This window comes from Apus apus, chromosome 6 (assembly GCF_020740795.1).
Source record: "Apus apus isolate bApuApu2 chromosome 6, bApuApu2.pri.cur, whole genome shotgun sequence".
NCBI classification, from domain to species: domain Eukaryota; kingdom Metazoa; phylum Chordata; class Aves; order Apodiformes; family Apodidae; genus Apus; species Apus apus.
This window is the reverse complement of record NC_067287.1, coordinates 17,116,818-17,144,279: the sequence shown is the minus strand read 5'-3', so window position 1 is coordinate 17,144,279 and position 27,462 is coordinate 17,116,818. Positions and strand designations below refer to the sequence as shown.

The 27,462-nt window shown below is 51.4% G+C and overlaps 1 protein-coding gene across 4 annotated transcripts in view; it reads right to left on the bottom strand.

Moving 5' to 3' along the window:
* Positions 1-27,265, bottom strand: part of SLC4A3 (solute carrier family 4 member 3) — a 34,688-nt gene extending 7,423 nt beyond the window's left edge. For 2 of the 4 annotated variants that reach the window (XM_051623573.1, XM_051623575.1), the window contains exons 1-15: positions 27,231-27,265; positions 22,111-22,251; positions 20,735-20,891; positions 16,944-17,275; positions 16,340-16,482; positions 15,548-15,759; positions 8,856-9,007; positions 8,047-8,227; positions 7,364-7,499; positions 7,079-7,253; positions 6,570-6,669; positions 4,784-4,968; positions 2,592-2,805; positions 2,055-2,276; positions 1,576-1,724 (exon numbers count right to left, since the gene is read on the bottom strand). In XM_051623573.1, coding sequence (XP_051479533.1) covers positions 1,576-1,724; positions 2,055-2,276; positions 2,592-2,805; positions 4,784-4,968; positions 6,570-6,669; positions 7,079-7,253; positions 7,364-7,499; positions 8,047-8,227; positions 8,856-9,007; positions 15,548-15,759; positions 16,340-16,482; positions 16,944-17,275; positions 20,735-20,891; positions 22,111-22,164 — 2,412 coding nt within the window. In that variant the 5' untranslated portion in view covers positions 22,165-22,251; positions 27,231-27,265. Of the gene's footprint in view, positions 1-1,575; positions 1,725-2,054; positions 2,277-2,591; positions 2,806-4,783; positions 4,969-6,569; positions 6,670-7,078; positions 7,254-7,363; positions 7,500-8,046; positions 8,228-8,855; positions 9,008-14,402; positions 14,789-15,547; positions 15,760-16,339; positions 16,483-16,943; positions 17,276-20,734; positions 20,892-22,110; positions 22,252-27,230 lie in introns of those variants that run through there. The other 2 variants (XM_051623574.1, XM_051623576.1) reach the window with 2 other exon arrangements.
* Positions 27,266-27,462: the final 197 nt, after the last annotated feature.

The window sequence follows — 27,462 nt, the reverse complement described above, 5'->3', positions numbered from 1 at the left end:
GGCTGCCTCCCGCATCTCCTCCTCATTAAGATCACAGACTGTCCTGGAAAAAAAGCATCCACATCTACTCAGGCATCCAGCAGAGAAAGCGAGACTCCAGAGACCTGGAGTCACAGGTAAAGTTGCAAACTTTGCATTAACAACAGCCAGCTCACACCAAGCACTTTTTTACCACTTCAGTCTTTGTAATAGTACGTCCTTCACTCTCTGCTGAATCCATCCCATGCATGATGCCCCCCATCCCACCCATATAGAGATGTAATTTCTCCTACACAGCTCTCCACCGCTCCATGCACTCAACAGCAAAAGCCTGTTCCCAGCAAAGGAGAGTCTAAGCAGCCTGCTAAGCCCTGATGCACGAAGGCTACCTTAGCTGGGGCACGGTCCCAGACAGCACCCTGCATGCACTCTCAGTTGTCTGTGTGTGGAGAAAAGCCCTCCTGCATGGGCAGGGACACCTGCACTAGACCAGGTTGCTCAAAGTCCCATCCAGCTCCATGGGACTCTCAGCTCCCTTGAACACTTTGAGGGAAGGGGCATCCACAACTTCTCTAGGCAACCTGTTCCAGCATCAAACCACCCCCATAGTGAAGAATTTATTCCTAATTTCAAACCTAAATCTTCCCTCTTCCAGCTTAAAACCATTACCCCTTGTCCTGTCGCTACATGCCCTTATATAAAGTCCCTCTCCAGCTTTCCCGTAGCCCCCTTCAGGTACTGGAAAGCTGCTACAAGGTCTCCCTGGAGCCTTCTCTTCTCCAAGCTGAACAATCCCAGCTTTCTCAGCCTGTCTTCATAGGAGAGGTGCTCCAGTCACAGGAGAGCAGAGAAACCCCCACTGTGCAACGGCATCACTGGCTCCAAACTCTTGACACACCAAGGTGAAAATCTAGCTGTAGGAAAAAACATGCTTTAAAAGCTCAGACGTGCTCAGAGAAAAAAGGAGAAGGCTTAGACCCTCTGCTTGAAAGCACAGTGACACAGGGATGTTTTTTAACAGTGAAGAGGTCATGCTACTTGAGAAAGAAACATGTTCATTGTGGCTGGCCAGGATTATCTCTGCATTGGCCTTGGGCTCCCATACCCTTGGGGTCCTCCTGAGAGGTGAGAATATTTTAGGTGGGACATCCAAAATGTGTGATACACTGCATGTTGTTGACAAGGAAACCTGGACAAAGGTAAAAATTATGAAATGGTATTTGAAGGAAACTCCAAGAATAGGAAAGTATTGTGGAGCAGTATTTTAAGATGCAGCTACAGGTATTCCTTTGTGCCAGGATGAGCTACAGCACAGGGCTGGGGGATGATGCTCCCCTCACAGCCAGAAGGTAGAGGAGCACTATTACTACTGTCACACCTCAGCCCACAGGATACAGCAACAAGAGGCAGAAGTCCTTCTGGCATGACCTGCAAAGGGTCAGCAAAGGCAGGGCTAGCCCCAGCTGAGCTGAGAGCAGCCTGGCAGGACCCAAGGATTCCACACCACCACAGACCCTTTGGAGAAATGCTGATTGCCCTCCCCAGTGCAAGGGCAGAGCAAGTGGGTGCCACACACAGACACTGCTTCACATGTACCTTGTAAAAAGCTTCTTCAAACACCAGCAGAGGCCCTGAGAAGCCAATGACCAGGAGCGGTTGGGCTCCAAGCAGGGAGAATAGGATCCCTAAAACCGAGGTGGAGATTATCAGCTCGGAGACCCCCATGAGACCCTCAGTTTTCTCTCCTGGGAAAGAGAACAACGTGTCAGTGTCATAGCCCAGACACAACCACCATCACTGCAGGCAGGCAGGCTGCAGACACAGCTCCAGACGGAGGAGGCAGGTCCCTGTCCCATCAGCCAGAGGTCCCCTGCATTGGGCAAGGAGCACAGGAGGAGCCTGGGGAGCCAAGGCTGGAGAGGCCAAGTGGCAGGGAGGGGACAAGGCAGCAGCCGATGCGCAGCACTGCTGCTCTGCCCGAGCTAGCAGCACTGAAGCCCACCCCAGCACAGCACCACACAGACACAGCCAGTGTCCCAGCGTGCAAAGAGCAGACCAGAAAGCAGGCCCATTACCTAGGAGTCCCCCGAAGGTGATGGCAGGAGAGAGAGCAGCAAAGTAGATGAAGAGAACGGCCGCGAGACACTGGCTGTGCAAGGCATCTCTGATGTCACTGAGGTATTTGGGGTACCTGCGCTTTATGTCTCGAACCAGACCTCCAAAAAATATCCCGGTCCGCTTCAAAGGGTCATCCTCAGCTTCCTCCTCTTCTTCCTCAGCTTTCACTTCACACAGCTCTGGAGGTGCATGGAGGGCAGGGCTTGAGCCTGGAAATGCAGGTCTGCCCTCGGGCTGCCCCACTCCCCCAAACCCCGAGGAGACCTTCCTCCAGTGGTGCTAATCAGATGGGCCCCTGTGACTGTACGCTGTCTCCAGCTGTCCCCAGCTGCCAGAGCTGCCCACAGCCACTGTCCTGCCTCCCCTTGTCCCCCCCCGCCACTGCAGGAGCCAGGCCCCGCTCACCCCTCTGCCAGGCTCTGTGAGGAAAGGGCCCACTGGGGCACACAAGGCTCTAGGCACAAACTCTTTTGCCCAAATGTGAGTGGAGAGACCTTTGGCTTCCTGGACAGCCCCCTCCTTTATAGACTTCTGCTCTCTTTCCTTCCTCTTCCTCAGCAGCAACTTCTGGAAGGTGGCAATGGATTTGAGCAAATCTTTCCCCTCCACCTCCGATGGGGGGATGACAATGCTGCAGTCCAAGAACTCGTTGATTGCATTGAGGAGGTCTTGACGGTCATCTGCCATGTATGCAGCCTCATGGAAGTGCTGGGAGGGGCAGGGAAAAAGAGAGAGGGAGAAGGCTCAGACCAAGACTGTGCCCAGCTACCAACAGTCTGGAAACACAACACTTGCTGTGACCAAACAGTAACATACCCCTCCCTCAACCCAATACTTGTCTCACTACTGCCACTGTGACCCACGCTCTGAATCCCCCCTGTCCAAATATACAATGTCCTACCTAATCCCACGTCTGTCCTCCTTACCCTACCCATCTTTTTCAGTGACCTCCTTGCTCCTGCTTTTCTTCCCCAAGACCCACTGCTCTTGCCCAAGATCATGCTCCTACAGCATGTCTTCCATGCCACACACTCCACCTAACCACAGGGTGCCCCTGATGGGACCTCTCCACCAAACAAAATCAGAGCTGTGCTTTCCAGCTAGCCTGGTGCCTCTCATTCCCTGGCCAGCCTGTGCCTTTGTTCACACCAGATAACTGTGGCTGCATCAGGCCAAGATCCTCCTCCTTACAAGCTCTGCATGCCATTGCTTGGTCCTGCAAGGCTCTTGTTCAGAGTCCAGCTCAGAGACGTACCAGAAGCCAGGCACCAGAGATTAAAGACTTTCTCTGTCCCTGCAGCTCAAAATCAGGACTCTGCAACACACTGGTGTTCTCCTGGGTTTGTTTTGAGGGAGAAGCTGGTGAAGCTCTAAAGCGCCAGAGATGAAGCACAAGGAGGGAGCATAAGAGACCCTTGGGAGTCTCCACATGGGAGAGGGAGAAAAAATAGGAGTCTACAGCATGAGGGAAGCCATGCAAGGGAAACCAGGCAGAGAATCAGAAGGGGAAGATACTCCTGACAATAAGAGCAAAATGACAAAGAAGGACTCCAAGGAGACCATGAGGGGACAGCAGATAGGAAAGGAAGTGGCAAATGGGCGGAAGTGTTGCATTGCCTGTGGAATGTGCCTGCAGAGAAAAGGCTGGGGGAAGGAGTGAGCAGCCTGTAAAGCAGGTAGGGGACAGCTAAGGTCCCTGCAGGACACAGACTCCCTGGAGCCACAGCTTCAAACTGTAAATGATACCATACCCTCTTCACGGCGCCAGCCCCGGCTGCGGCAGCTGGCTCCCCTCTGCCAGCAACAGAGGAGCAGAGCCTCCGACCAGAGAGACCAGCCCACAGACGCAGTGCTAGAGCTGCAATGTGGCACATCACCTCTTCTGGCTAGACATGTGGCCTTGTTACCCACAACCTATCTGCTCTGAGTAGACTTTTTAACCCCCAGTTCAGGGACAGCTGTACGCTGGTGGCAGGACAGGCAGGTTTGTTATTCTGTTATAGTTACATAGCACCAGCAAGGAGGACCCTGTGAAGCTCTGATTCTCCTGTCCTGGATGTGTGCAGCAGATGCTCAGATTGTCTTTCATTTGCCTTTAATTCCTTCTCAGGATAATGAATTTCACTTTCCTGCCATCTAGCCAGATGGGGGACTTCTAGCACTGCAGAGGCTTGGCAGATAAACCTTCCTGCCTCCTCATCTCTCCTCCTGCACGGGTGTGCTCCTCTGCATGGCTACAGGACTTAGCTAGGAAACTCCATCCAAACTCCACCCTGGGGATAACAGTCCCCAGGCATTGCCAGTTCTTTCTGTCAGTATGGCCTGGGACAGGCATCATGGGTACAGGCATGATTCAGCTTCCTCTCTGCTCTCTTTGTGAAACATCAACTGAACACAACTCCTCTAACTCTGGGCAGTCCTTTGCTCCTGCTTTTAAATATGGCCCCCATCTTCACCCAACCTAGCACTCTGTCCCAGAGAAGTGTCTTATACTTCGCTCTGTACTGGAACATCTTCCTACCTTGGTCAAGACAGGATGCTCTTAAAAATTCCTGGTGGTCATGCCTGCCTGACCCACCTGGGCCTTTACACAGTGTCTCTGAGCACTCTCGTCCCAGGACTGACTTCTGAGGAGTTACTGAAGCTCCTCTGCCTGCATCAGCATCACCACCTGTCATCTCCTCACCTTGTCAGACATGAGGGTGGAGATTGAGCGGCCAATTTCATGGTAGTCCATGTTGGCCTGGCTTGGTCCCAGCAGCACAAAGATGAATCTGACAGGAATCGGGACCTCCAAGACAGATTCCAGGAAGACGGCCTCATTTAGTCGGACAAAAGCCATAGTTGGCTGCTCCAGGAACTGGACACAACCTACAAGGAGGTAATGTTTGCAGAAGAGTTAATAATTGGGGTGAGCTGTTCTGGGCTGCCTTTAACAGTGAAAGTAGGGATGTTCCCATGAGCCCTGCAGTCCCATACTTGTCTCCAGACCACTGACACAGCACTGAGCTTCATACTGAGGACTCCTACCCTGATCACTGATCATTCCCAAGCAGTGCTACTTTCCTTAGCTCTCCCGGTTAGTCCATTCTTAATCTCTTATGCATGGGTTCTACTTACACTATAAGAAGCTAATTTTTTCATCAGAAGGTTGTTTTCCTCTAAGGCACTGCTATATGGAAGGAAGTGTCTTACATGTTACTTTTATCAAACAAACTTCTAATCTCATCAAAGAATGAAATCAGGTTTGCTTGACATGACCTATTTCCCATAAACCTCACTGCTTGGCAATAATTGCATTCTTATCCTTTAGCACTTTATTAATTGAATCTCATATTAGCTCTACCATTATTTTGTCTGGGAAGGATGTCAGGTTAAACAACATACAGGTACTAGATGACTGTCCTTTCATTCTTGAGCACTGATGCTACAAGTTTTCTTCTGTTTTTCTCAAATGTTCCCTGTATTCCTAGGGTTTTTTTCAGATAAAAATAAGCCAGTTCTTTAAAGATCCCTAGGTGTAAACTGCACAGTTTGTTTTACAATGTCTGTATCTCATCAATGCTTGCCAGTGTCCTCAGTTCCCAACAGATTGGAAAGTACTCCCGCATCCTCCGGCACACCAGCCACTTCCTTCCCATACCGAACACAAATGTTTATTGAATAGATGTACTTCTCTGTCATTGTTACTGACCTTTCTGCCATCTGTGTCCAGCAAGGAGCTGTGTTCTGTGCTAGACTGGCAAATCTGGGCCATTTGAGTGGCCAAGTGAACCCCAAGACATGGCCTAAGAAATGGCCAGTGTTTAGTTATCTGATTATTCAATGTGTGTTTATGAAGCTGATTTGGCCTCATCTTGCTTAAGCATCAGCTTGGTTGAGCTGCCAAGCCTCTTTGCCTGAGCTTTGAATCTACTGGATAGGCAGCGACATTTATTCTGCTTCTAGTGTAGCTATGTTTGCTGAGATGTTACTGCCAGCAAAGTGAGAAGGATTACTTTTGTGGTCAGAAGGCATCAAGCCCACTGATGCTCCAGCCCACCTGCCCACAGCCCTGGCAGCACTATGGCTGATACCCAAGGCCTTGCCACCAGCCAGGCCCTGCTTCCATAAACTCAAAGCTCCTAAGCCCACACAGCCAGCAACCAACACTAGCCAGGGCAGGGCACAGCTGCTGGCAAGGTGTAATGGAGGGCAGAGATGGTCAGAGTCCAGCTCCCAGCAGCAGTGTCTACCTACCTCTTAATTTAGGAAAGGAACTGCCAGGCATCCCTTACACTTACCACAGACAAAAAAACATGTGCTGTAACCAAAGAACAGAGCATACAAGGCTCCCTTGCCCTGTCGAACTTTGGAAATATTTACAAGATGACCAAATACGTCTCAGGTGGGAGGGCACCAACAGCTGGAGCCAGACCAGGATATGAACTGGTGTCTTTTGGTGTCAGGGAACTCCACATGCTGCCTCTTACCCACGAGGACCACAGTGGCCTCCGCATCTTCAGGGATCTTCTCCATCAGCTTCAGGTATTTACGGTGGCCCTCAGAGTTATGGAGATGCGGGTTTTTCTGCTGGGGAAGAATACAAATAAGTAAGGATGGAGTTTCTGTGCTGTGATCTACACAGCCTTGCACCCCACTGGTGTATCTGCAGCTAGGCTTACCTTGCCTGCATGCCCAACACCCTGCTTCAGAGGCAAGGCACCCTCCCAGCCACTGGCCACTTGTAAGTGCCAGGGCTGTTGCTGCCATCACATGCTCAAGCAGACATTTGCATACAGCATGAAGCTAAAATTAGGTCCCAAAATCATAATGCAATGACCCGATTTCCAGCGCTCCAGGTCATCCAGGGGAACTCAGCCCCTGCAAGTACAAGCACCCCCATGGAGGAGCCCAGAGGTGGGCACCAAGAGCTGCTGTTGGCCAACAGTTGTCCCCAGGGTATGGAAAAAAAAGCAGTAACTCCTCGTGTCACCCTCACCTCCTTGCACTCTGTCTCGTGGGCCTTGGGGTCAGCCATCTCAATCCGCTCTTCCCCCATGAGGGGCACACAGGTGTCGGTGGTGTGGTTGTGGTGGTGGTTCCCCACAATAGAGTTCATGCTGGAGCTGGAGTGGTTCCTTGGGAAGAAGCCTTCCTTCTCATCATTGGGGTGGCTGAAGGGGAGAGCAGTGGCCATGAGGGATGAGGGAACCTGCCTCCTGTGCCACCTGGGGCTCACAGACAACCCCTGAGCCCCAGCAGCTCCCAGCCATTTACCACCCACCTGTGCTTCAGCAGCAGAGCACGCAGTACGTTGGCTCGGTCCTCTGCTCTGATTTGGTCAGAGATGATCATGGTCTCCACCATAAGGTGAGCAATGCCAGGCAGTGTGGTCTGCTCCAGATCAAGGAGGACAGCACCTGCCAGAAGGGGAAGAGCCCTACTCCTAGCATGCAGTGCTCCCCACTGCATGCATACTCTGGGGACACAGCCATCCAACCAGAAGACAGGCTTTTGTTGGTGTACAGATGCACTCAGTTGTGAAATGCCCCAAGTCCAGGTGTCCCTTGTCCTCTGTCTAAACCCTTTGCCAGAGAACCCAAAAGCTCCAAGACACACTAGTAGCTCTGGTACCTCCCTCTCATTTTTGTCTCCCACCCTGACCGAACTTGCCCTTTAACACCAAAGATGGGTCAAAGACCTGCAGGCACAGTTGCACCTCATTGTCACAGCTGCCACATGCCTGAGAGTGGCAAAGCAAAGCAAGGAACCAACACAGGCACCCTTGGGTGACTGCAAACTGTGGCAAACGTGCTGGAGGATGGTCTGTCTCTGCAGACCCTACATGGAGCCTGGACATGGACACTGCTGGAGTGTCTCCAGCGAAGGGTCAAACAGGGACAGAAGCTGTCCAGCAAAACCTATCCCAGAGCAAGACAAAAACCCTGGCCACAATTCCTGACTCACCATGGGCAATTGTCTTTCTGAGCTCCAACAGGCTGCGGAAGGACAGTGAAGCCACATGGGGTTTCCCCCACCTTGCTGTGTCCTCCTCCACATCTTCCTCAAACTTGATCCAACGGGCTGTCTCCCTCCAGTGCATCTCCTGGTTCTTATCCACCACCAGCTCATTCAGCTCCACAAATACCTAGTGCAAATTACAGTGAGGACATGAGACTTGCCCTGATGTATACAGCTCCACCAACAGTACATGGGAAGCCTCAGGTTTGTTCTCAAGGTACCACTTGGTCTAAAGCACTGTCTGAGCAAACCTGCCTTAGTTAACCATAGCTTTGGTGAAGTAGCCAGGACAGGTATAACTGGCAGCATGGCAGGAGCTTCCATCAGCACATGGAACACCAGAAAGCTCCAAGTCAGATAGCGTGGGCAGAGGAGAGAGAATGATGCAGTGCTGCATCTCCCTAACAAACAGTGACATTTTTGTCCTCTGCCTGCTTCTAGGTTTCCCCCAAAAATTCCCACACTTACCAGAGATGGTGACATTATTGTGTTGTCAACTTCCAGAAGAGCACTACCATTTCTGTGACTTATTAAGGTCTTTCCTAAGGTCAAAGCTTCGTGATTTTAGGGAAATATCTGCTTTTATTGAAAAAAAGTGTATTTTCAGCCCTCCTGATAATGGATAAGAGCTTGAAATGTCACCTTCAAGGTCATGTAATTAATTCTAATGCAACTACATATCACTTTGTAAAGTGCCTGCTTCTAGTCCTGATTTATCACTTCTGAACAAGTGTGGGAGGACAGCACATGGATACCTCATGGGGCTTTCTATCCAACTTCTTCTTCTTCTTCTTTTTCTTGACAGATGGAGTTGATGCTAATTTTTTGCTTGTCCTGGTGATCTGACTCCGAGACGGTTTTTTCATCAGATGCCTTCTCACACCGGGGTTATCTTCAAAACGGTGGCCTGAAGACATGGGAAAAGAAAAAAACAAACACCAGTGTGTCTAGTGGAAACACACTGTCTGGCAGGGAAACACATTCAAGACCTCCCTTCTCTCACTAGGTTCTGCTAGCAAAGCCCTGGCAACTGGAGCACTCACCATCATTCTCCAGACCTTTGAACATCCTTCCTGCCTCATCTGCCTACTTTCAGCTCTTCCAGACATCTGACAGCTAATTCCTTCAAAAAAAAGGCTTCCCTTTAGGCTATGCATATACTGGAGCATCATTGCAAAAGCTTTTATTCATGATAGCTGTATAAGTGGGCCATGAACCCTTCCCACACTCCTTCAACAAAAAGTGACTTGAAGCCTTGTCTGTGCAGCTTTGTATGCAGAGAGCACAGGCAGGGGCACCTGGCTGGGGCTCATTTCTCCCACTGGAGGAAGGCCTGGTGCTCAGCAAGCATAAAGGGCAGTGAAGGGGAATGATATTTAACTGCTGGTCTGGAGACACATGGAGATATCAATGACTGTTTTATTTAATTGTGCAAGGAGACTGTAGGATGACTGCACAGACTGGGACTGGCATGAAGGCTGGGCAGTTAACTCCAGCTATCACTGTTACTAGATGGTCCACAGTGCTGCTGCAATGCTCTCTGAAAGGCTGGTGTTACTGAGTTCAGCTGGCTGAATCAAAGCTTCCTGAAGCCTCCAGAGAGGCTGCTGAGGCTGCATTACAAACCCACCACTAAGCTATCAGTGCTGTTGGTTAGCTAGAGCCCACCGAAACCTGGCCACGACTGTGCCAGCCTCTTTTGTAATGCCAGAGAAACAGCACCTGAGTAATAACTTGCCATGGAGAGTCATTTTCCTGGGCACTTCCCAGAGACAGCAATGCATCTTCCTCTGCACAGGCAGCCCATAGGAATGGGAGAGCCTCAGAGCCCAGCTCCAGTATGGGCAGGCTCTCCCCAGTAGATCACTGAGTCAGGGGCTTCGGTCCATTGAGGCTGCTGGCCCTGCTCATAAGGCAAAGCCAAGGTCTTCTCCCTGAGGGGCCTAGGGCAGCTCTCTGTTGGCTGGGATGAATGCTGAGCCTCCACATATCTTTCTGCATTTGGCTGCAAGACCTGCAGCTCTCAGGCCCTAAGAGGCAGCAAAAAGCACTGGGCTTGAAGACCAAGCAGTCTCTTTGATGTTGGAGAAAAATATCCATGCATCTCTGGCATGTAAAGACACAGCTCAGCATCCAGCCAGGCATACCATGGCCTTGCTCCTTGGAAATCTGGGTCACTAAATTAAATATAAAATGAATCAATACTGAGCCTCAAGGTATTTTCCCCCACTGGCTGCCCTGCTGATGGCTGGACTCCTCCCTGCTCCACTTACTGCACTGCAACATCGATAGGAGCCAACAGCTGTCCACTGCTACAAACATGGAGCTTCCTCTTACTTTTGCATGGATCTTTCAATTCCGGCATGCACAGCAGCCACTTCATTGCACTTGGTGTGCATTCATGCCTAAACAAACAGGTCACCAGGCAGATGATCTTAGTATATGGCACCTTGGTTCCAATCCCTGCAGCTTCTGATTTTCCCATGCACCCTGGGACTCATTCTCACCGTGTGCCCAGAAGAACAGGGTGAGAGGATGCTCTGCCCAGCAAGACAGAGAGCTCATCCAGAGCACAGCAAGCCTCCCTGCGTGGTGGTGCCCATCTGCCATCCTGTGCTCTGCAGCAACAGCCCTAGAAACTGCACACAGGCATTCAGCCTCAGCCACCAAATGGCTGGAGGAGAGATTAAACAACAGGAGCCAAGTTTCCTGCCAGCATCTTCAGTGACTCCCACACTTGCTGACAAGGACAGGAGCTGGAGTGCTGCAGGCTCAGAGCAAGCTTCTGAAGGCATACCTCCAGAGCCCTACAGAAGAAAGGAGTGATTCCCTTTGCTGCTTTCCCTTGGCAGTGCTCATGGCCACCAAGATGCCAGCTGGGGGAGATAACTCATAGAAGCAGGGTGGACACATGAGCTTATGGAAGATGCCACTGGCTTTGGGAGTCCCATGCAGAGCCCAGTTGATGTGCTCCAGACTGCTCTACAAAGAGCCTTTCTGTGTCCTGCAGATTGGTGCTTCCCCCAAATCAAAGTCAAACTCAAGGGACAACTTAAGTCTGGGGTCCTTACTAAGGACAGGATCTTTGACTGAGACCAAAGCGTAATGTGCCCAGGGCATAGCTCTCTTCTTGCTTAAAGCCAAACCACCCAAGATGAGATGAAGTAGCAGAGCACAGCTCTTCCTGTACCTCCTCTCCTGTGCTCCCTAAAAACAGAGCATGAGACAGTAACAATGTCTGAGGAGACAATGTGCTTCCTATGGTGGTTCCACTACATGTCACCCTCCCACACAGTATCTCCTACAGTTTCCTCCAGATCTTCTTGCCACGTTGGCTTCCATCCATCAGATTTCTTGGGATGACCAAGTTCCTCTTCTGCCAGCTTAAATCTGAATATTACAAATATGACTTTGCACTGGTTAAAGTCTTCCCTCAGAGTGCTTATGCTAGTCAGACCAACTAGCAGGTGATTGACTTCGATTCATATGTTAGCTCCTGCTTCTCTCCTTTCATTGCCCTCTGTCCACAAGCAGGAAGCCCAGAAAGAGGTATTGGAGTAGTTGTATCAATAGTAGAAAGCAACTTGCTAGCCTGGCATCACAGGGATGGTGCACACTTCCCACATATCCCAGTGGATAAGTTACAGCAAGAAAAAAAGAGACTGAAACCCTATCACTTGGAATATCTAAAATTAAGACTAAACAAATATAAATAAAATTGGCAAGTGGCTGAATATGAGTCAGCAGTGTGCCCAGGTGGCCAAGAAGGCCAATGGCATCCTGGCTTCTATTAGAAATAGTGTTGCAAGCAGGTCTAGGGAAGTGATTGTCCCCCTGTACTCTGCATTTGCGAGGCCCCACCTCGAGTACTGTGTGCAGTTTTGGGCACCTTAATACAAGAAAGACATTGAGGTGCAGGAATGGGTGCAGAGAACAGCAACTGGGCTGGTGAAAGGCCTAGAGAACAAGTCACATGAAGACAGGCTGAGGGAACTGGGGATGTTTAGTCTAAAGGAAAGGAGGCTGAGATGAGACCTTATCACTCTCTACAACTACTTGAAAGGACATTGTAGGGATGTAGGTGCTGGTCTCTTCTCATAAGTAAATAGTGACAGGACAAGAGGGAATGGCCTAAAGCTACACCAGGTTTATGCTGGACATTAGGAAAAAAAAATTCACTGAAGGGGTTGTTAGGCATTGGAACAGGCTGCCCAGAGAGGTGGTTGAGTCACCATTCCTAGATGTGTTTAAAAGTCATACAGATGTGGTGCTTGAGGATATAGTTTAGGGCTGACCATGGTAGAGTACAGTTAAGGGTTGGACTTGATGATCTGAAAGATCTCTTTCAACCTAAGTGATTCTATGATTCTATGAAAACTACACAATAAGTCACAGCCCTGTGCTGGCTTCTGGAAAAATCTACTGCCCTGCCCAGAACCCATTTCTCCTGGTTCATGCTGAAGTCATTGTGATAGGGACAGCTGGACCCCAGTTCATCCCTGCTGTCATCCAGGTGTCCCTGCACAGCACTCTCCATGCTCTCAACACTAAACAGAGAGCAAGGAAACCAGCTTGGGTCCAACAGGGACTCTACTCTCCTCAAAAGCTATTGATTTCCTCTGGATCTGAATTGGTCCTGAAAGAGGTATTGCCATGGAGTAAATAGCTGAGCAAGTGGCACAGGCTGGATGTGAGCTGGCTCTGCACAGAACTGACTCTGGTGTCCCTGCCATCTCTGTCTCCACCATCTTCCTGTAGGGACAATCCACAGTATAGATTCATTGTAGTTAAGAGTTGACTGTACCACACTGCCTATTTCAAGCACCTGCACTATTAGCTGTAGCAATGAATTAACATGTTAACTGCTAGCAAGTCAAATTTCCTTGCTTTACAAGTGGTGCATGTCACACCCTGCAGAAGTGACCTGTCCCTTCTACCTTCCAAATAGCCGTCTTTTCCTGGGTGAATCTGGGGCAATTTCTGACACTTTTAATGTACAGTTTGCTCAGCTTGGGACAGCTGATGGAGCCAATTTGTTCCAGGTTTCTATTTTGAACTTTGCTGCAATTAGACCGTCCATCAATTCACAGTAAAAAGTAGCAGATCCAGCCAGAAGCAAATCCCCACTTGCTGGTCCCTGCAGAAGCACACAGACAGACATTTCTTCCCTGAAGGCTTGTAAAGATGGGCCAGCTGAGAAAGCGAATGTGATGCTGAGACCAGGAGGCAGGGGATGTTAAGTGTTTTGCCTGAGATCACACAGAGAGGCTGTAGTAGAGCCAGAAACTGAACAAAGGCACCCTGAGTCCCTGCTGCAAACACTCTGCTCCACCACTCCTGCATGCAAAGCCAGTAAGTGGGCCATACCACACTCTCATGTGCACTCCTAAAATCCCTTGAAAAATTAGACCATGATGTGGATGAGCACATTTAGACAGCTATCACAGAGCTATGGGTATGAGAATGTCATTCCCAAAGTGACAAGCAAAACCATCCTTTGCCCATGGGTTACCCCCACCTGCCAAGGAAGGACCCTTCATGTGAGGCAGGAGGGAGGCTCCAGTTTCCGTGCAGTCCCCAGGATGGCCCAGAGACCCAGCTCAGGAGATGCATGGGTATAGAAACAGATGGCAAGAACAGAAAGATGATCTTTGCTCTTGGGATCCCTGTTCCCTCCTTCCCTGCTTTACCCACTCTTGATTCCTCCCTCTTCTTTTTCTCTTTCCAAGAACCCCAGCCAGCCTGCCATTAGCTAGTTTCACAGCCGTGCTCCAGCCTACAGACACAGGGACTAGGTTATTTTTTCCTCCAGGCATTAGGCTACAGTGCAGAGCCCAGAACCTGATACCCACTGCTGCCGTCGGGCCCACAGCTCAGCTCAAATTCCAGCCAACAGACCAGCAGCACGCTGTCACCTTGTGACACAGATGGAAGAGGAAACGTCTCTGTCCTTATACACACCTCGGAGCAGCTGCTTTTTCTCTGCCCATGGCATGAGCCACATCCTAATAAGCACAAACAGCAAGATGCAGCTGCCTCCAGAACTGCTCAAGTGAGACACATAAAGGGAAGCACCTCAACACTACAACAAAGATCTGTACAAAGACCTTGGACAGATGGACAGACACCAGACAGCTCCTCTGGTGTCCCCAGGCACACAGTGGGGCAGACAGTACCGCCACTAAAGCAGGAGAGCAACCTGACACAGAGAGAGTGCAGACAGCAAACACAGCATGAGGGATACGCACTTTAGCTGGGGTTCTGCTCTATGAAACCGTGGGGGTCACTACTCGGGTACTTACAGGTGGGCTCCCCATCTGGGTAGCCCAGATGGCTTCTGATGGCCTCCCATAAATCATAGTCTTCAAAATTGAAGGCAAATTCAAAGTCTTCATAGCTGAGTGAGTTGTGAATGCAGGTGTTTATCGCTACCTCCGGGCTGCCGCCCCCTTCTGATTCCTTCGCTGCCTCCTCTCTCTCCCGAAGGGCTGTCACACTGTCCTTGCGAAGGTCAGGGGTCAGGCGCCACGAGCCACTCATCTTCAGAGGAGGGGCCGGGGTAACCAGGCTGATGTGTGGAAAGCAAGCTGCCCCTTGCGGGGCTTCACCGCAGCCCTGGGGCCAGCCCCAGTGCCCTGCTCCCCTCCTCACGGGGCATGAAGCTGCCGGCTGCAGCAGCCCCTGGGGACTGAAGAGGTCCTGGAAAAGCTGGCTCCACCCGGGGATGCTTCCGTGGGGGGCTGCCCCACCGGCTGGCGGGAGCAGGATCCTCGCTCTGCCGCGGGGTCTTGTGCCAGCTGCCCAGGGACACGGCGCCCGTGGCCTGGGGACAGCCAGGCTGTGTGTGCAGCACTGCTTCTCTCCCTCACTCCCCTCTGGTCTCTCCCTCCCTCTCCAGCCTGCAGAGCGACCTATTGAATTCTCCATGTCCTCAGGCCCGGAGCGTGCATTTCCATGACGTCTCTGCCCTTGCGCCACGCACACGGGCAGTCCCCCTCCGAGGCGCTCCGGAGGGGAGAGCTGCCTCTCCACCAGTGGAGCAGAGGAGAGGGGAGGCTCCTCACCTCAGCTTTTCTGCAATGCCAGAGCTGGCATGTCACACCGAGGGCTAATTGCTGGGAAAGTGTGTCAGGAGAGGAGAGAGCTGGGTCTCAGAGAATGCAGGGAGCCCTGAACTGGAGACAGCAGTGCGGCAGGTGGAGGAGCAAGCATTCATGGGGCAGGTGTGAGTAAAGGTGCTGGAAACATGAGGACCAGCCCCATGGACACTGCAAAGCTCACAGAGAGGAGCCAAGGCTGGAAAAGTAGAGACTGGGGAACAGGGAGCTGAGGATCATGTCCTGCGGCAGGCTGAAGACCATGCCTGGAGCTGCTAGGGAAGAGAGCAAAGCAGGGTGAAGCAAGGGACATGCACACTAGTAATGCAGATAATGTCACAAAGCCTCACTTTTCATGCCATCCAAGTCAGCAGATGCCAGCATCTGGGCCTCGGCCTCGTCCGTGGGGACGCGCTGGTACGCCGCGCTTTCCAGCGTGGTCATGCTGCCAATGCACATCCTCTCCTTCAAGTCATAGGTAACCCGTTGTCCACTTGTCACCTGGCCCCAGGGCTTGCGCTTCTCCCACCCACGAGACAGACGTTCCCGAGGCCCAGGGGGGCTGTAGGAACCAAACAGATGGATGGTAGCAAATGATGTGAATGAGGATGGGCACTGGCCCGTCAGGAGCTGAGGTCTCTCAACCCAGCCCTGACCAACAAGTCCCTGAGAAGGAGCAGAGCCAGGAGTCACCTATCCCAAAACCTAAAGGTTGCCCCTTCTGCTCCTCCCATTCCGCACCATGGAGTGGGATTAGTTTGCAGCCAGTGTTGGGGACCCACCTCTGAGTCAATAACCTCATGGTCCCCTGACTCAGCTGAGCCTCCTGGGGCTTCCCAGCCTGCAGGTCAGCATGACAACACAAGTTAGCTGAGAGAAAGGGAATTCCAGCTGTGCAGCCCAGTGCCGCAAACCTGCACCCTAGGGATCCCACAGACCCAAGGGAGGTCACAGGAGTCCCAGGGAGTGACTATACCACCAGAGAGCAGCGTGTTGCTCTCAGCTGCTCTCCCTCCAGGCCCCATGTCCCTTCTGCCTTAGCACAAGCTCAGGCTGGGCACAGCCATTACCCCTGGGGACAAGGTCTATGCGGCCACCCCAAGCCCAGGAGAGCAGCAGGCAGCTCAGCACCACTTGCCTACCTGCGGAGGGAGGCAAGGCCCTTGTCCTGCAGCTGGTCGGTGAAGTGTGGCACGGGGGACAGGATGCCACTCTCCTCCTCCACGTGGAACTGCGCAGGGGCCAGAGTGCTGCCGGACTCCTCCTCATCGCTGCCGATGGTGAACTGAAGAGAAGACAGTCCTGACAGCGAGAGCCAGGACAGGCAGCCTTGGCCCCAGTCCCTGGCATGCAGATTCTCCCCGTGTCCCCACCTCCTAGAATGGGTCACACCAACTTCTCCCACATGCCTTGTACCCTGGGACGAGCCATATTAGTGCCCCATACACACTATGCACCCTAACAGCCACATTGATCTTCTCCCACGGGTCTTACACCTCCAAAATGGTCATGCACACTCCCCAGCATCTACTCCAAGCAATGGCTTATCTGTCGCTGTTCTCCAGTGCCCATCTCTGCCAGGCAGGGACAAAACCACTCTTCCCACAATATTTCACAACTACAACCTCTTCCCACTGAGCAGCACACTCTCTTGACCATGCACCCTGGCACCCTCCCAGCATCAACACTCCCTCCACTTCCCCCCAGTCTCTGAGCCCCATCCGGGTAGGGATGCCCCAGTCTTGCCTTTGGTTTGCTTGTGGGCTCCAGCTTAGGGGACGTGTCCTTCCCACGAGCTTCACTCTCAGACTCTGCAGAGATCTCTTTCACCTGGGCCTCCTCTGCTTCAGATTCTCCTTCTTCCTCTTCTTCTTCCTCTTCTTCCTCCTCTTCTTCCCCCTCCTCGTCCTCTTCCTGGATGGTGGGGGTGACCTCTGAAGGAGGTACCGAGGTTTTCTTCTTTTTCCTCCTCCTTTTTTTCCTCCTGCTGGTGCGGGGGGGCTTCTTTTGGAACTTGAGGGCAGAAGGGAGGTGAGTGGAAAGGAGATGATGGATGTGGTGCGAGGTTTGGCGGTGGACTGAGAGAGAAAAAGACAGTCAGGGGCAGGAAGAGGCTGGGAGGAACCTGCCAGGCGCCCCTCCAGGAAACAGCATGGTCTGAAGATCAAGGGCCAGGAAGGGCATGGAGAGCCACCAGCCCGCAGGGACATAGCAAAGCTCTGTCAGTGATGTGGCAGGCTACGTCCAGCCTGGGGTGGCTGGGGAGGCAGCCCCCATGCAGTGCCAAATCACCCCAATGTAGCTTCACTGCCCTGGGGAAGGCAGATCTGCTTCCTCAGTGCTGCCAAAGCCATTCGCAAGGCTACACAGAGCTGTGATGGCCTGCCAGAGGCACTACCCCTTCCTAAACATGAGAAACATTTCACACATTCTCAAACAAGCATGATTTGGGTCCTCTACAAACATTTATTTCCTGCATAGTACTCTTCAAATTAAATAGATGTGCCTTCTTTATCCCTCAGGCTTTGACAGAAAGTCCCTCCTGCGTACCCGCAGGAACCACAGACCAAGCTTTTTAGTGCAGATGCCACCTAAGTTAGCATCCCAGGTACTGTGAGGGCTTGTTTCTACCAGGCTCTGAAATGCAGGTTCAATTAGAAGGTTGTCTTTTAAAAACCAGGGTAAAAATCAGGGCAGAAGGACTTTTCTTTAAACTAATCTACAATGAGAAATTCATACAGGCTTGACCTGGGTGTTGTGGGAATTACAGAGTGGAAATAAATTAATGACATTTCTGAGACTTCACTGAAAAACAACGATAATGCACCAGGCAGGGAATAGGGTAAGCTCAGCATCTCCCCACAAGAGAGAGGAAAGCCATTTCTGCCAGAGCTATCTGCAGGCACAAAGCCTCCCATAGAACAGTCTGCAGGATGCACAGATCCTGGGGCTGCACCCGGAGCAGCTGAAACCACAGGGGCACCAGGCACTTTGCAAGGGGGCTTTGCTCAGCAGCTCTTCCTGAGGAATTGTTTCCAGCCTGTTTTGACTTGGCTCCTTCCCAGCTTTCCTGTGACATGGCATCAAAATCTGTTTATAGTGAAAACTACCTTCAAAGGACATTTTCAATGGAAGCTGTAGCCATCTCCCTGGGAGAGCCAGGCAGGTTAATTGTTCTGCTGTCATGTTTCCTTTCCTTTGGTTTCTCAAGTCTTTTCTCCCTTGTTTCCCCCCTTGGGAACAGCAGAGATATTTCACACACCCCTCTGGTTCAGTAGGAGAGGCTTGTGGCAAGATTAGAGGAGATTTGGAATGGTCAGACATCTACAAATTGGAAAGAGTTTGGGCTTTTTACAAACACTTTTTCCCTCAAAGTGTTATTTTCTTTGACTTAACTAGATGTACCCTTTTTCACTCACAGGTTTGGGCAGAAAGACCCTCCTGTCCTGCTGCTGCACTTCCGTAGCACTGCTCTGCATGCCACAGTTAGCCCAGGCATGAGTTTTTAATGTAAGAAGAAAGGAAGGTCCCAACTGTACACACATTGCTCCTTCTACAGCACAAAGCTTCTGGTAAGGACACAGCCCATCTTTCCCTTTCACCTTGTCCACACAGCCCAAGACAGAAACATTTGCATTTTGGATCAGCAGAAAATCAAAGCCTTGGGCTGCAAGGAAGGGCAGTGATGGTAAGTGGCTGCTCTGGCACAGAAGAGGAGAGCATTGCTCTTCACCCCTGCACTCAGCCCTCCTGCCAACTAAACATGTCTCCACAGAAGTGGTCTGGACGTGGGAAAAACATACTTGTCCCAAACACAACAGGCTTCATGCTTCCCTCTTTTTATTCCCTGTCCTCCTGCAACTCCTGTGTGACCAGCCTCTGCCCTCCTTCCCTGCTCCCTTCTTTGTTGTGCCTGTCTGTATGGAAAGTTTTTGCCAAACCAGTGTCCTAGACATTTGATTAAACTTCTGAGTGAACTTAATAAAAGAGATACAAAAAAAAGTAGTTTGGATAGGGAGCCCAGAAGGAAGAGCCTACATATTAGGAATTCCTGTCTTTGAATGGGGCAGAAGCCTTTCTAAACCCAGAGAGCATTCACTTCTACAAGCTCATGTTATCTTTCAAAGTCCAATGACCTAACCAGATATTTCAGCTTTATGAATGCAAACTGCATAAAACTTCTGATAACCAGGGCTGACATAGTCCTGGGTAACAGGAATATATCAGGTGCTCAGAGGGAAACAAGCTTGATTCTGACAAATAAAAAAGGACTCTCCTATTAATAAGACAAAAAAACCCCAAACAGTACAAATCTCTAGTCAGTTTTTCAAAGAAGCTTCTGCCATGCATGCTCAAGCAGATTGTCCAAATCCTCCAAGCCAACCCCCACACCTGTGCACACAGGCAGAGCTTCTGAGCAGGTAAGTCCTACTAGTGCAGGACAGGTATTCAACCCACAGCAAAGCTATTAGCACCTTGCAGCCATGTGCGTGAGTGACTGTGTGCCAAGGTGGAAAGTGCTATTTGAATGGAGCCTCTGTAGAGAAATGACACGAGCCGAACGTAGCAGCTGGGGTGCACTACAGCAATAAACTTTTACCAGCAAACTTTTACAACAGTCATTGGAAATGAGTGGCCAAGCAGAAAACAGCCTGGTGACGTACTTGGAACAAAATGTTCCCAAGGTTTTATCCCATCAAAGCTAAGCTGGAAAATAAGCAGTATCAGACTGTGGAGAGCCAGACGGTGGGAAACTCTCCCAACCATTGCTACTCGTCCACCACACAAGCAGGCTGCTGGCCAGGCACATCTTCTTCCTGTGTTTCACTGCTGTTTCTACAAGCTAATGCAACCCACTGACACCAGGCAATAGCTATGGCCACTCTTGTGGGTGCACTCTTATTTTACAACCAAAGTGAGTTTGGACTGGTTGCCTTTGTCAAGGGCGGGCAGTTAAAAGAATAAATATACTGATTAGAGGAGTACAGGTGAGACAGCTGCAACATTTTAAATTCACACACCATTTCTATTTTTGCTCTCCTTTCTTTGAGCAGATAAACGGTTCTGATGGTTTCATGGTTGCTATTTAGAAATATACAGGCATGTCTGACTGGAGCCATCTGCTTTCAGACTGGGGAGGACAGCCTGGCTTCTGGCCATATTTGGATGTTTCTTTGCAGCCATATGGAATAAAACCAGTTTTGAACTGGAAATTTCAATGTGGGGGAGTGGCTACAGAGGCCCTGCATGCTGGGTGAGGAGGTGAGCAAATGCCCCAGGCTGAGCTGGGCTGCCACATGGGCTGGGCAGTAGCTATGCCTGCAGGGATGGAGAAAACAAGGAACAGACTGGGAAGAGACTGTGGGCACTGGTGCTAAAATGGGTGCATGTAGCACTTTGGGAACACTCTGAAGGGGGAAAGTGAATAGCAGGCTAACACGATCTGCAGGGTTCCAGCACAAGGCTGCAGAGTATGTGGGCCTGACTGAGGGTTGGTGGTGAGGGTAGAAGTAGGTAGATGGTTCAAACCTACATACATTCAAAATCTCTCTCACTGTAGCTGCGTCTTTGCTTCTCCAGATTGCTTGATGCTGACTTGCTTATCAGGTCCCCAAATCTCTCGATTGACAAAGTCTTATCCAAGTCCTCATCGTCCTCGGCACCAGGAGAGGCTTTCTCTGCATGATCTCTGTCCTGCACAGAAATCGCCAGACAAGAATCAAACACTGCAAACCCCTACAGCCCTCTGGATCCTCCCGCCCTGCAGATGGTGTTGGTCTTTCTGAGGAGCAACAGGCTCCACACAACGGGGCTGAGGCAGAGATTACTCACTTAGAGGCACAGCCCTGCTCAAAATCAAGAGCCAACAGCCTCCAAGTCACAATCTGCAGAGATACCTTACCTGTCCTGCACACCTCCCTTGAGTGGCAGGTATCAAGGGACTATGTCAGTGCCTGCCTTTCCTACCAGCACAGACATGTAGCTTTTATTTATCTGGAATTCCTCTCTCCTCACATCTAACTGCTGCCCTCTGGTCTTTCCTTTACCCTGTCTGCCATCCTTCTCTCTCTTAGACCTTCTCTGTGCTTTCCTCTGGGAAACAGCATCCCTACTCTGATGAGCTGCCCTTGAGTTAGTGACCACCCCGTGCCTTCCCACCTCTCCTTTGCACTCCTAGGGGCTCCCCATTCCTCTTTGGTATGCCTTCTTCAGGCTTTTTCTGCCCATTTTCCTCCCATTTCAGGCTATGGGTGCTTCCTTGCCTTTTGCTGCTGAAGATGCTCCAAGAAGAGCATCATCAGGTGATTCCAGTCCTTTCTGCCTTCTGAGCAGCTGCAGCTGGTAAAATTTCCTGTCAATATAGCTGAAATGCCAGCATGGAGCTGTTGTGGACTCCCATGTTTCCATGGAAACAGGCGGAGGCCCAACTGTGACAAATCTGCCTGTGCTGGGTGGAAAGAGAGAGCAAGGCAGCTTTAGCAGACTTGTGCCTCTCCCTGCACCCCCCAGCTGCACCCCAGCAAAGCTGCTGGAGCTCCCACCCTGCTACGACCAGGCTAGGTGATGGAAGAGCAGCTTTGTATCTGTAGGGGAGACTGGTTCTCCTCTCACCTTAGTGTCCCAAGCCCATCCTAAAAGGGCAGAGTCTAATTGCAAGCTGCCCAGCTCCCCCTTGCCTACCCCACCCAACAGCGTAGGTACAGAGGTCCCACAGAGCAACCTCTGGCCTATTCAGGACCACAGTTTGCTGTCTGCTGGAGGGTGGATATGGGCTGGTGGGCAGCCTTTGCACAGTCCTGTCCCATGTGTCCTACTGCAGCAGGCTGTCAGGACACAGATCCTGTACTCAGCCTGGAAGGAGCACGGTGCCTCTGGAAGAGACGGCCCCGCTCCTCCTGGATTCCCTCCTCACCTGCTGCAGGTCGATGAAGACATCTCCTACGGGAGGGGACTCTCCAGCTGCCATTTTGGTTCAGGACCTAGGGGCCTGGGCAAAATATCAACCCTTCTCTTTCACCGGCAGGCACCCAGCAAACCTGGAGAGTGGCATAACCTGTGGAGAGAGGGCAGGACAAGGGAATGTCGTGGGAGACTGCTGGTCACTGCTCTCAACCCCCCTGGCTCCTTACCCAGAGGTCACCTCACCAGCCCTCAGGAAACCTCCCCAGCATCTCTAGGGACAGGCTTGTCCCCTGGCACAGCACAGCGAGGGGGCAAGAATGGTCCAGCCCACCCTGCTTTGTGCACTAGCTCCAACAGGGCAGGTGGGACTCTGTCCTCCTCCAAATGACCTGCTGTGTGGAGGCTGCAGGGGCTGACCAAGGCAGCAGCTACACAAAGCTCCTGCACAGGCTGTGCAAGAGATGGAAAAGGTTCCTGCTCAGCCACCTCTCCACCAGCACATCTGTGCAAAGCCAGGGCACGACTGACAGACAGGGAAAGGTAAAGTTGGAAAGGTCAGGTGCTGGGAGAGCATGCCAGGAGCAGGCAGCAGAGTGGTTCTGTGCCACCCAGCTTTAAATGGACTGACTGATCCCAAAACCTCCAGAAGGAACCTCAGAGAGATCTGTGCAGGCCAGAGAGGTGGCACGACAACAAACAGTTCAGCATTCAAACAGCACACACAAAACAATACATGTCATGGGAAAAGAGGCCAACCTTCAAACTGCAGATCTGTGGCCTGTCTGCACTGGTGTGGCTGAGGGAGACAGAAGACCCTCGGGACAGCCCAAGGGAGCACTCTGCTCAATATGCACCTGCAAGTGAAGAATGCAATGAGGTGCCATGGTTGACAAGAAGTGGGATGGAGACTAACATAGAAACAGCTGCAGGCTGGGCTCAGCATGGACTGAACCTTGGGAAGAGTTGGAGATGGCACATAGACTGGCACTGGGAAGGTACCGACCTCTAAAAACTCTTGTGAGCTCATATAGAGAAGGAGAGAAGATGTAAGCACAGGCACAGTGCTTTGGACAAAGGGATAAGCAGTGTTCTCATCTCATAGCACAAAAAAGGGACATTTGTTAAAACTACGAGGGTAGAATACAAATTAATTAAATGGCAAAAGAAAACACTTTTCAGTGATGTCATCAAACAGGAACAAAACTGCAAAGTCAGAGGATAGCCTGGCCATCTCTCTAGGTAACAAGTTGTCATATTTATGACAAAGACAATTAAAAGAAGTTAAACCCATCTTTCAGAACAAGCTATTCTCCAGCTATGAAAGCTTTGGAAGAAGTATTATAGGTTATATTCTGGTGATCTTCTCACTGTCTCATTTGAAGTACCCTAGTATGGGCCACTGATCAAGACAGGCCACTAAAACACTAAAACAGGTGGTGTAAAGGTGACACCAGTAAGGCCACTTCATCATCCTTCCTCCTACCTTTGAAGATCTCCAGAAGATGCTACTACAGTTTCTGCCTACTCTACCTACCTGAAGAACTTATTAAAATAAAATAATTAGCCTATTCCAAACAAAAATTCTAGGGCCATCTGTAAGGGAAGTTCTAGAGGAGCTACTCTGACCACTGATGAAGGATGCTACCTTGGTCCACATTCCTAATTACCAGGAACAAGACAAAACTTAGTGGAATAAACTCCTCAGATGCATAATTGGACCCTTCAGTGACTGCCAAAAGAGATGCCTAAAAAACAAATGCAGAGTCCAGGCCACAAGGAGCAGGACAGAAAAAAAGGAATGAAAATACCCAATCCACTCAGTAGATCTTAAGCTGTAAGCTTTGACTTCACACTCTGTTTTCCAAGAAAGATAGCCCAAAAGTGTTCCAAGAGAGCATGCAGAAAAAAGCAGAAAGGTCTGGAAATCATCTGTAAGCAGAGACTGAGCTGCTTTTTAGTTGGACACATGATAGAGAAAAGAATAATACATGTATTTTATTTCCTCTCAGGTTTAACTCAAGAAAAGGGTATGATTCCATGAAAGCAAATGGTAGCACATTTGAAACTGAAGGCAGGGAATGCTTTATTCCAGTGGGAAGAGCTGGAGGAGGAACCAGACTCTGCAGTCCTGCAGGGCCACAGCATCATGACTGTTGGAAAAAGGATTGGGTATTTATAAGGAACATCAGCAGCTACAGACTGCCTGCAAAGATGTGTTGCAAGCACTACTACTTCAGGGAATAAAATTATGACAGAACTTTGGACAGCAGCTCCTTTAGTGACAGAATCCCTAAAAACTAGCAGAACAGTAAAGGTAATTTGACAAAAACAATACTAATGCTCAGCTTCATCTCTGTGCCACTAATGTGGGGCCTCCAAAGGAAACTGCAAACTATGAGCAATGTTGTGAAACAATGTGCTTTGTTTCAGGTCAAGCTCAGGTTTGTCTGGAGCTAGGCAGGGGCTCACAGGGGCACTCGTGCTCCAGGCAGGAAGAAACCCACAGCTGGGAGAACTGCTGGATGCAACAAGCTCTGCTGGCTCCAGCTTTGCAAGATGTTACACTGAGTTTAAAACTGCAGCCTGACTGCCTAATGAAGTTAAAAGGCAGGGAAGATCCAGCACTTAAGTCTTTCTTTATCCACCAAAGCAGCGTATTCTGAAACAGGCTGAAAATGTGTCACTCTACTGACACGACTGAACTGCTGAAAGCAAGATGGTTGCACGAGCAGTAGAGAGTCCTTGCTTTGAAATTTCAGAGGGACTGTGAGGTACCCATGAGGTTTCCAATGATCCCTCACTCAACACCCTGTGAAAGCAGGATGCCACACGTGGGCACCCTGAGCTGGCAGGGCAGGGGGAGTCTGCTGCATCGGGGCCGAGAGAGGGGCAAGAATGGAAGGCACATTCTCCGATCCTAGCACATTTTGAGAAGGGACTGCCCAAGGCCTGGAAGCACTGGTGCTCCCTTTCAGAGCATTAATTGACGGCTGGCCACTAGAGGCCACTTGCCCCTTACTCTGTGCAACCTATGGGAGAAAGGCTGGATGGACACTTACTCGGATCTCGCCTGTTACCCACAACAAATGGTGTTCAGAGAAAAACAACAAAAAACTGCCAGAAGGCCAGAGGGATTAATTTGTAAGGAAAGGTTAGGAGCTAAATTTGTTTAGTGCAATATGGGATGACTAAGATGGGGAGGGGACAAGTCAGCAGTCTGGAAAGATCTCAAGGGTGTAAAACACGACTAAAGATAATTTTTATCCAGGCAGCACTGAACAAAGAGACTAAGAAATGTGTTAAAATTTAAAAGAGAAACTTAAAGTGAATATCAGGGAGAATTCTGCTACTGAGCATCATGCTGAAGTGCCCAGCATGCTGGCATCACTGCCTGGGCTGCCATAAGAACGTAACACTAAAGAAGAAAAGAAGAAAAAAAAACAAACCAGTAAATAAATCTGCATGAATGATACCTTCATCCTACTGTATCTCCTGGTTATCGGCAGGACGTGATTCAGCATTCCCGCTAGAAGTAATTTTCAGTAATAGAAGAGTCATGCCAGCAGGCCAGATTCGAAGGGAGGCCAGAAATTTTCCACAGCCTGCCGACCTGTGCACACTCACACCACCCTGCTCTCCCCACAAGCACATCAGAAAACAGAACTGGCTCACCTACATCACTGTGCCCTGTGCTGACCATCTAGGCTGAACAAACCCGGAAGGAAAGCAAGCAGGGATGCCTCTGTGCTGCTGGCAGCTACAGCATCTCCCACATGTTGCTACCAGGGCTTCCTCTGACCCCCAAAGGCTGCTTCCCAGGGCCAGTGCAGGAGCTTTCCTGTTATGCTGAGAAAAACACATCAGGCACATCTTCGAGGTGCAGAGGCAAGCAGTCAGGCTGTCCCTTTGCAATACAGATGAGACATGAGGGCTACAGGAGGCTGTTCCAGCCCCATGGGCAAGGGGCTGCGTGGAGACAGCCATCAGGCCCTGCACTCATCTCCTCAGCTCTTGCCTAATAAATAAATAAGCCTTGGAGTGTCTAGACAAGGAGTGGATGTTAAGATAGGGATAAAGCCACAGGGGCAAAGCTGGTTTGGGGATAGAGGAGGAGAAGAGACTCTGGCTGACAGACACAGACAGGAAGAGCTTAAAAACGAGAGGGATTAGAGGCCTGGGAAGATTTTCCTGGGAAGACATACTGATGAGTCTATCCATGGAGGAGAGGAGCAGGAGGGGTGCTGCTGCCTACACCAAAGCATTTGGATGCTGCTGTGACAGTCACAGCCTCAAACGGGAACGGGAGTGGGCTGCACAGCCCCTACCTCTCCCCTGCCAGGGCAGAGGAACAGGGACACACACACCAGAATCAAAAGGCAACACATATGACAGTAAACACAAAGTTTTCAAGCATGATGTTTAACGTGTGAATCCCTGCCATATGGCTACGCTGAAAGAAAGAATACAGATGTCTTTTATAAAGCTTAAATTTCCATGACTCCTACGGCCTGCTGAACTAGCCTGGATAAACCATCACAGCCACTCACTTCTGAAGCACCTTCACAGAGGCACCAGACGGGACGGAGCCAACAGACACAGACACAGACATACAGGAACAAAACCCACTCCAGGATGAAGTACCAGGACCGGACAGCGACAAGGAGACACAGCTCCACAGGCAGCTCTGACAGACACACGTACAGCCGGAGGAGGGAAGGGATAAAGGCCGGCTCGGGGAATGCGCTGCACCACGTTCCGTGCCGTGCAGCCGTGCGGAGCGGTGCGTGGGACCCCATGCCCCGTGCCGTGCCGTGCTATGCCATGACGTGCCGTGCCATGCCGTGCCATGCCCCACGCTGTGCCCCACGCTGTGCCCGGCTCGTACCGCCCCGCACCGCGCCACGCCACGCACCGTGCCGTGACCCGCACCGGGCAGCGCCGGAGCGCCCAGGGCCCGCCGCGCCCCGCACACGGGGCCGGGGCGGGCGGCCAGGTTGGCTGCCCGGGCTCTGCGGGCGGCGGCGCCCGCCACGCGTGTCCACGGGGCCCGTGGGCTGCTGCAGCCCGGGGGCAGCGGAGCGCCGAGCGCCACGGCCCGCCCGCCCTCCCTCCACGCCCGCCTGCCCGTACCTCGCACCGCCGGAGCAGCAGAGCCCGCCGCCGCCGCCGCCCCGCAGAGCCCCGGCCCCGCCACAGCGCTCCGCCCGACACGTGCCGCGGCGGCGGCGGGCGGCGCTGCCCCCCCGGCCCTGCGCAGGGCCCGCCGCGGGCCGGCCGCTCCGCGTGGTGCCGCCGCTCCCGGGCCGGCTCGGCTCGCCGGTGGGGCTGCGGCGGGTCCCCGGGCCGGGGCGGGGGGCGCGGG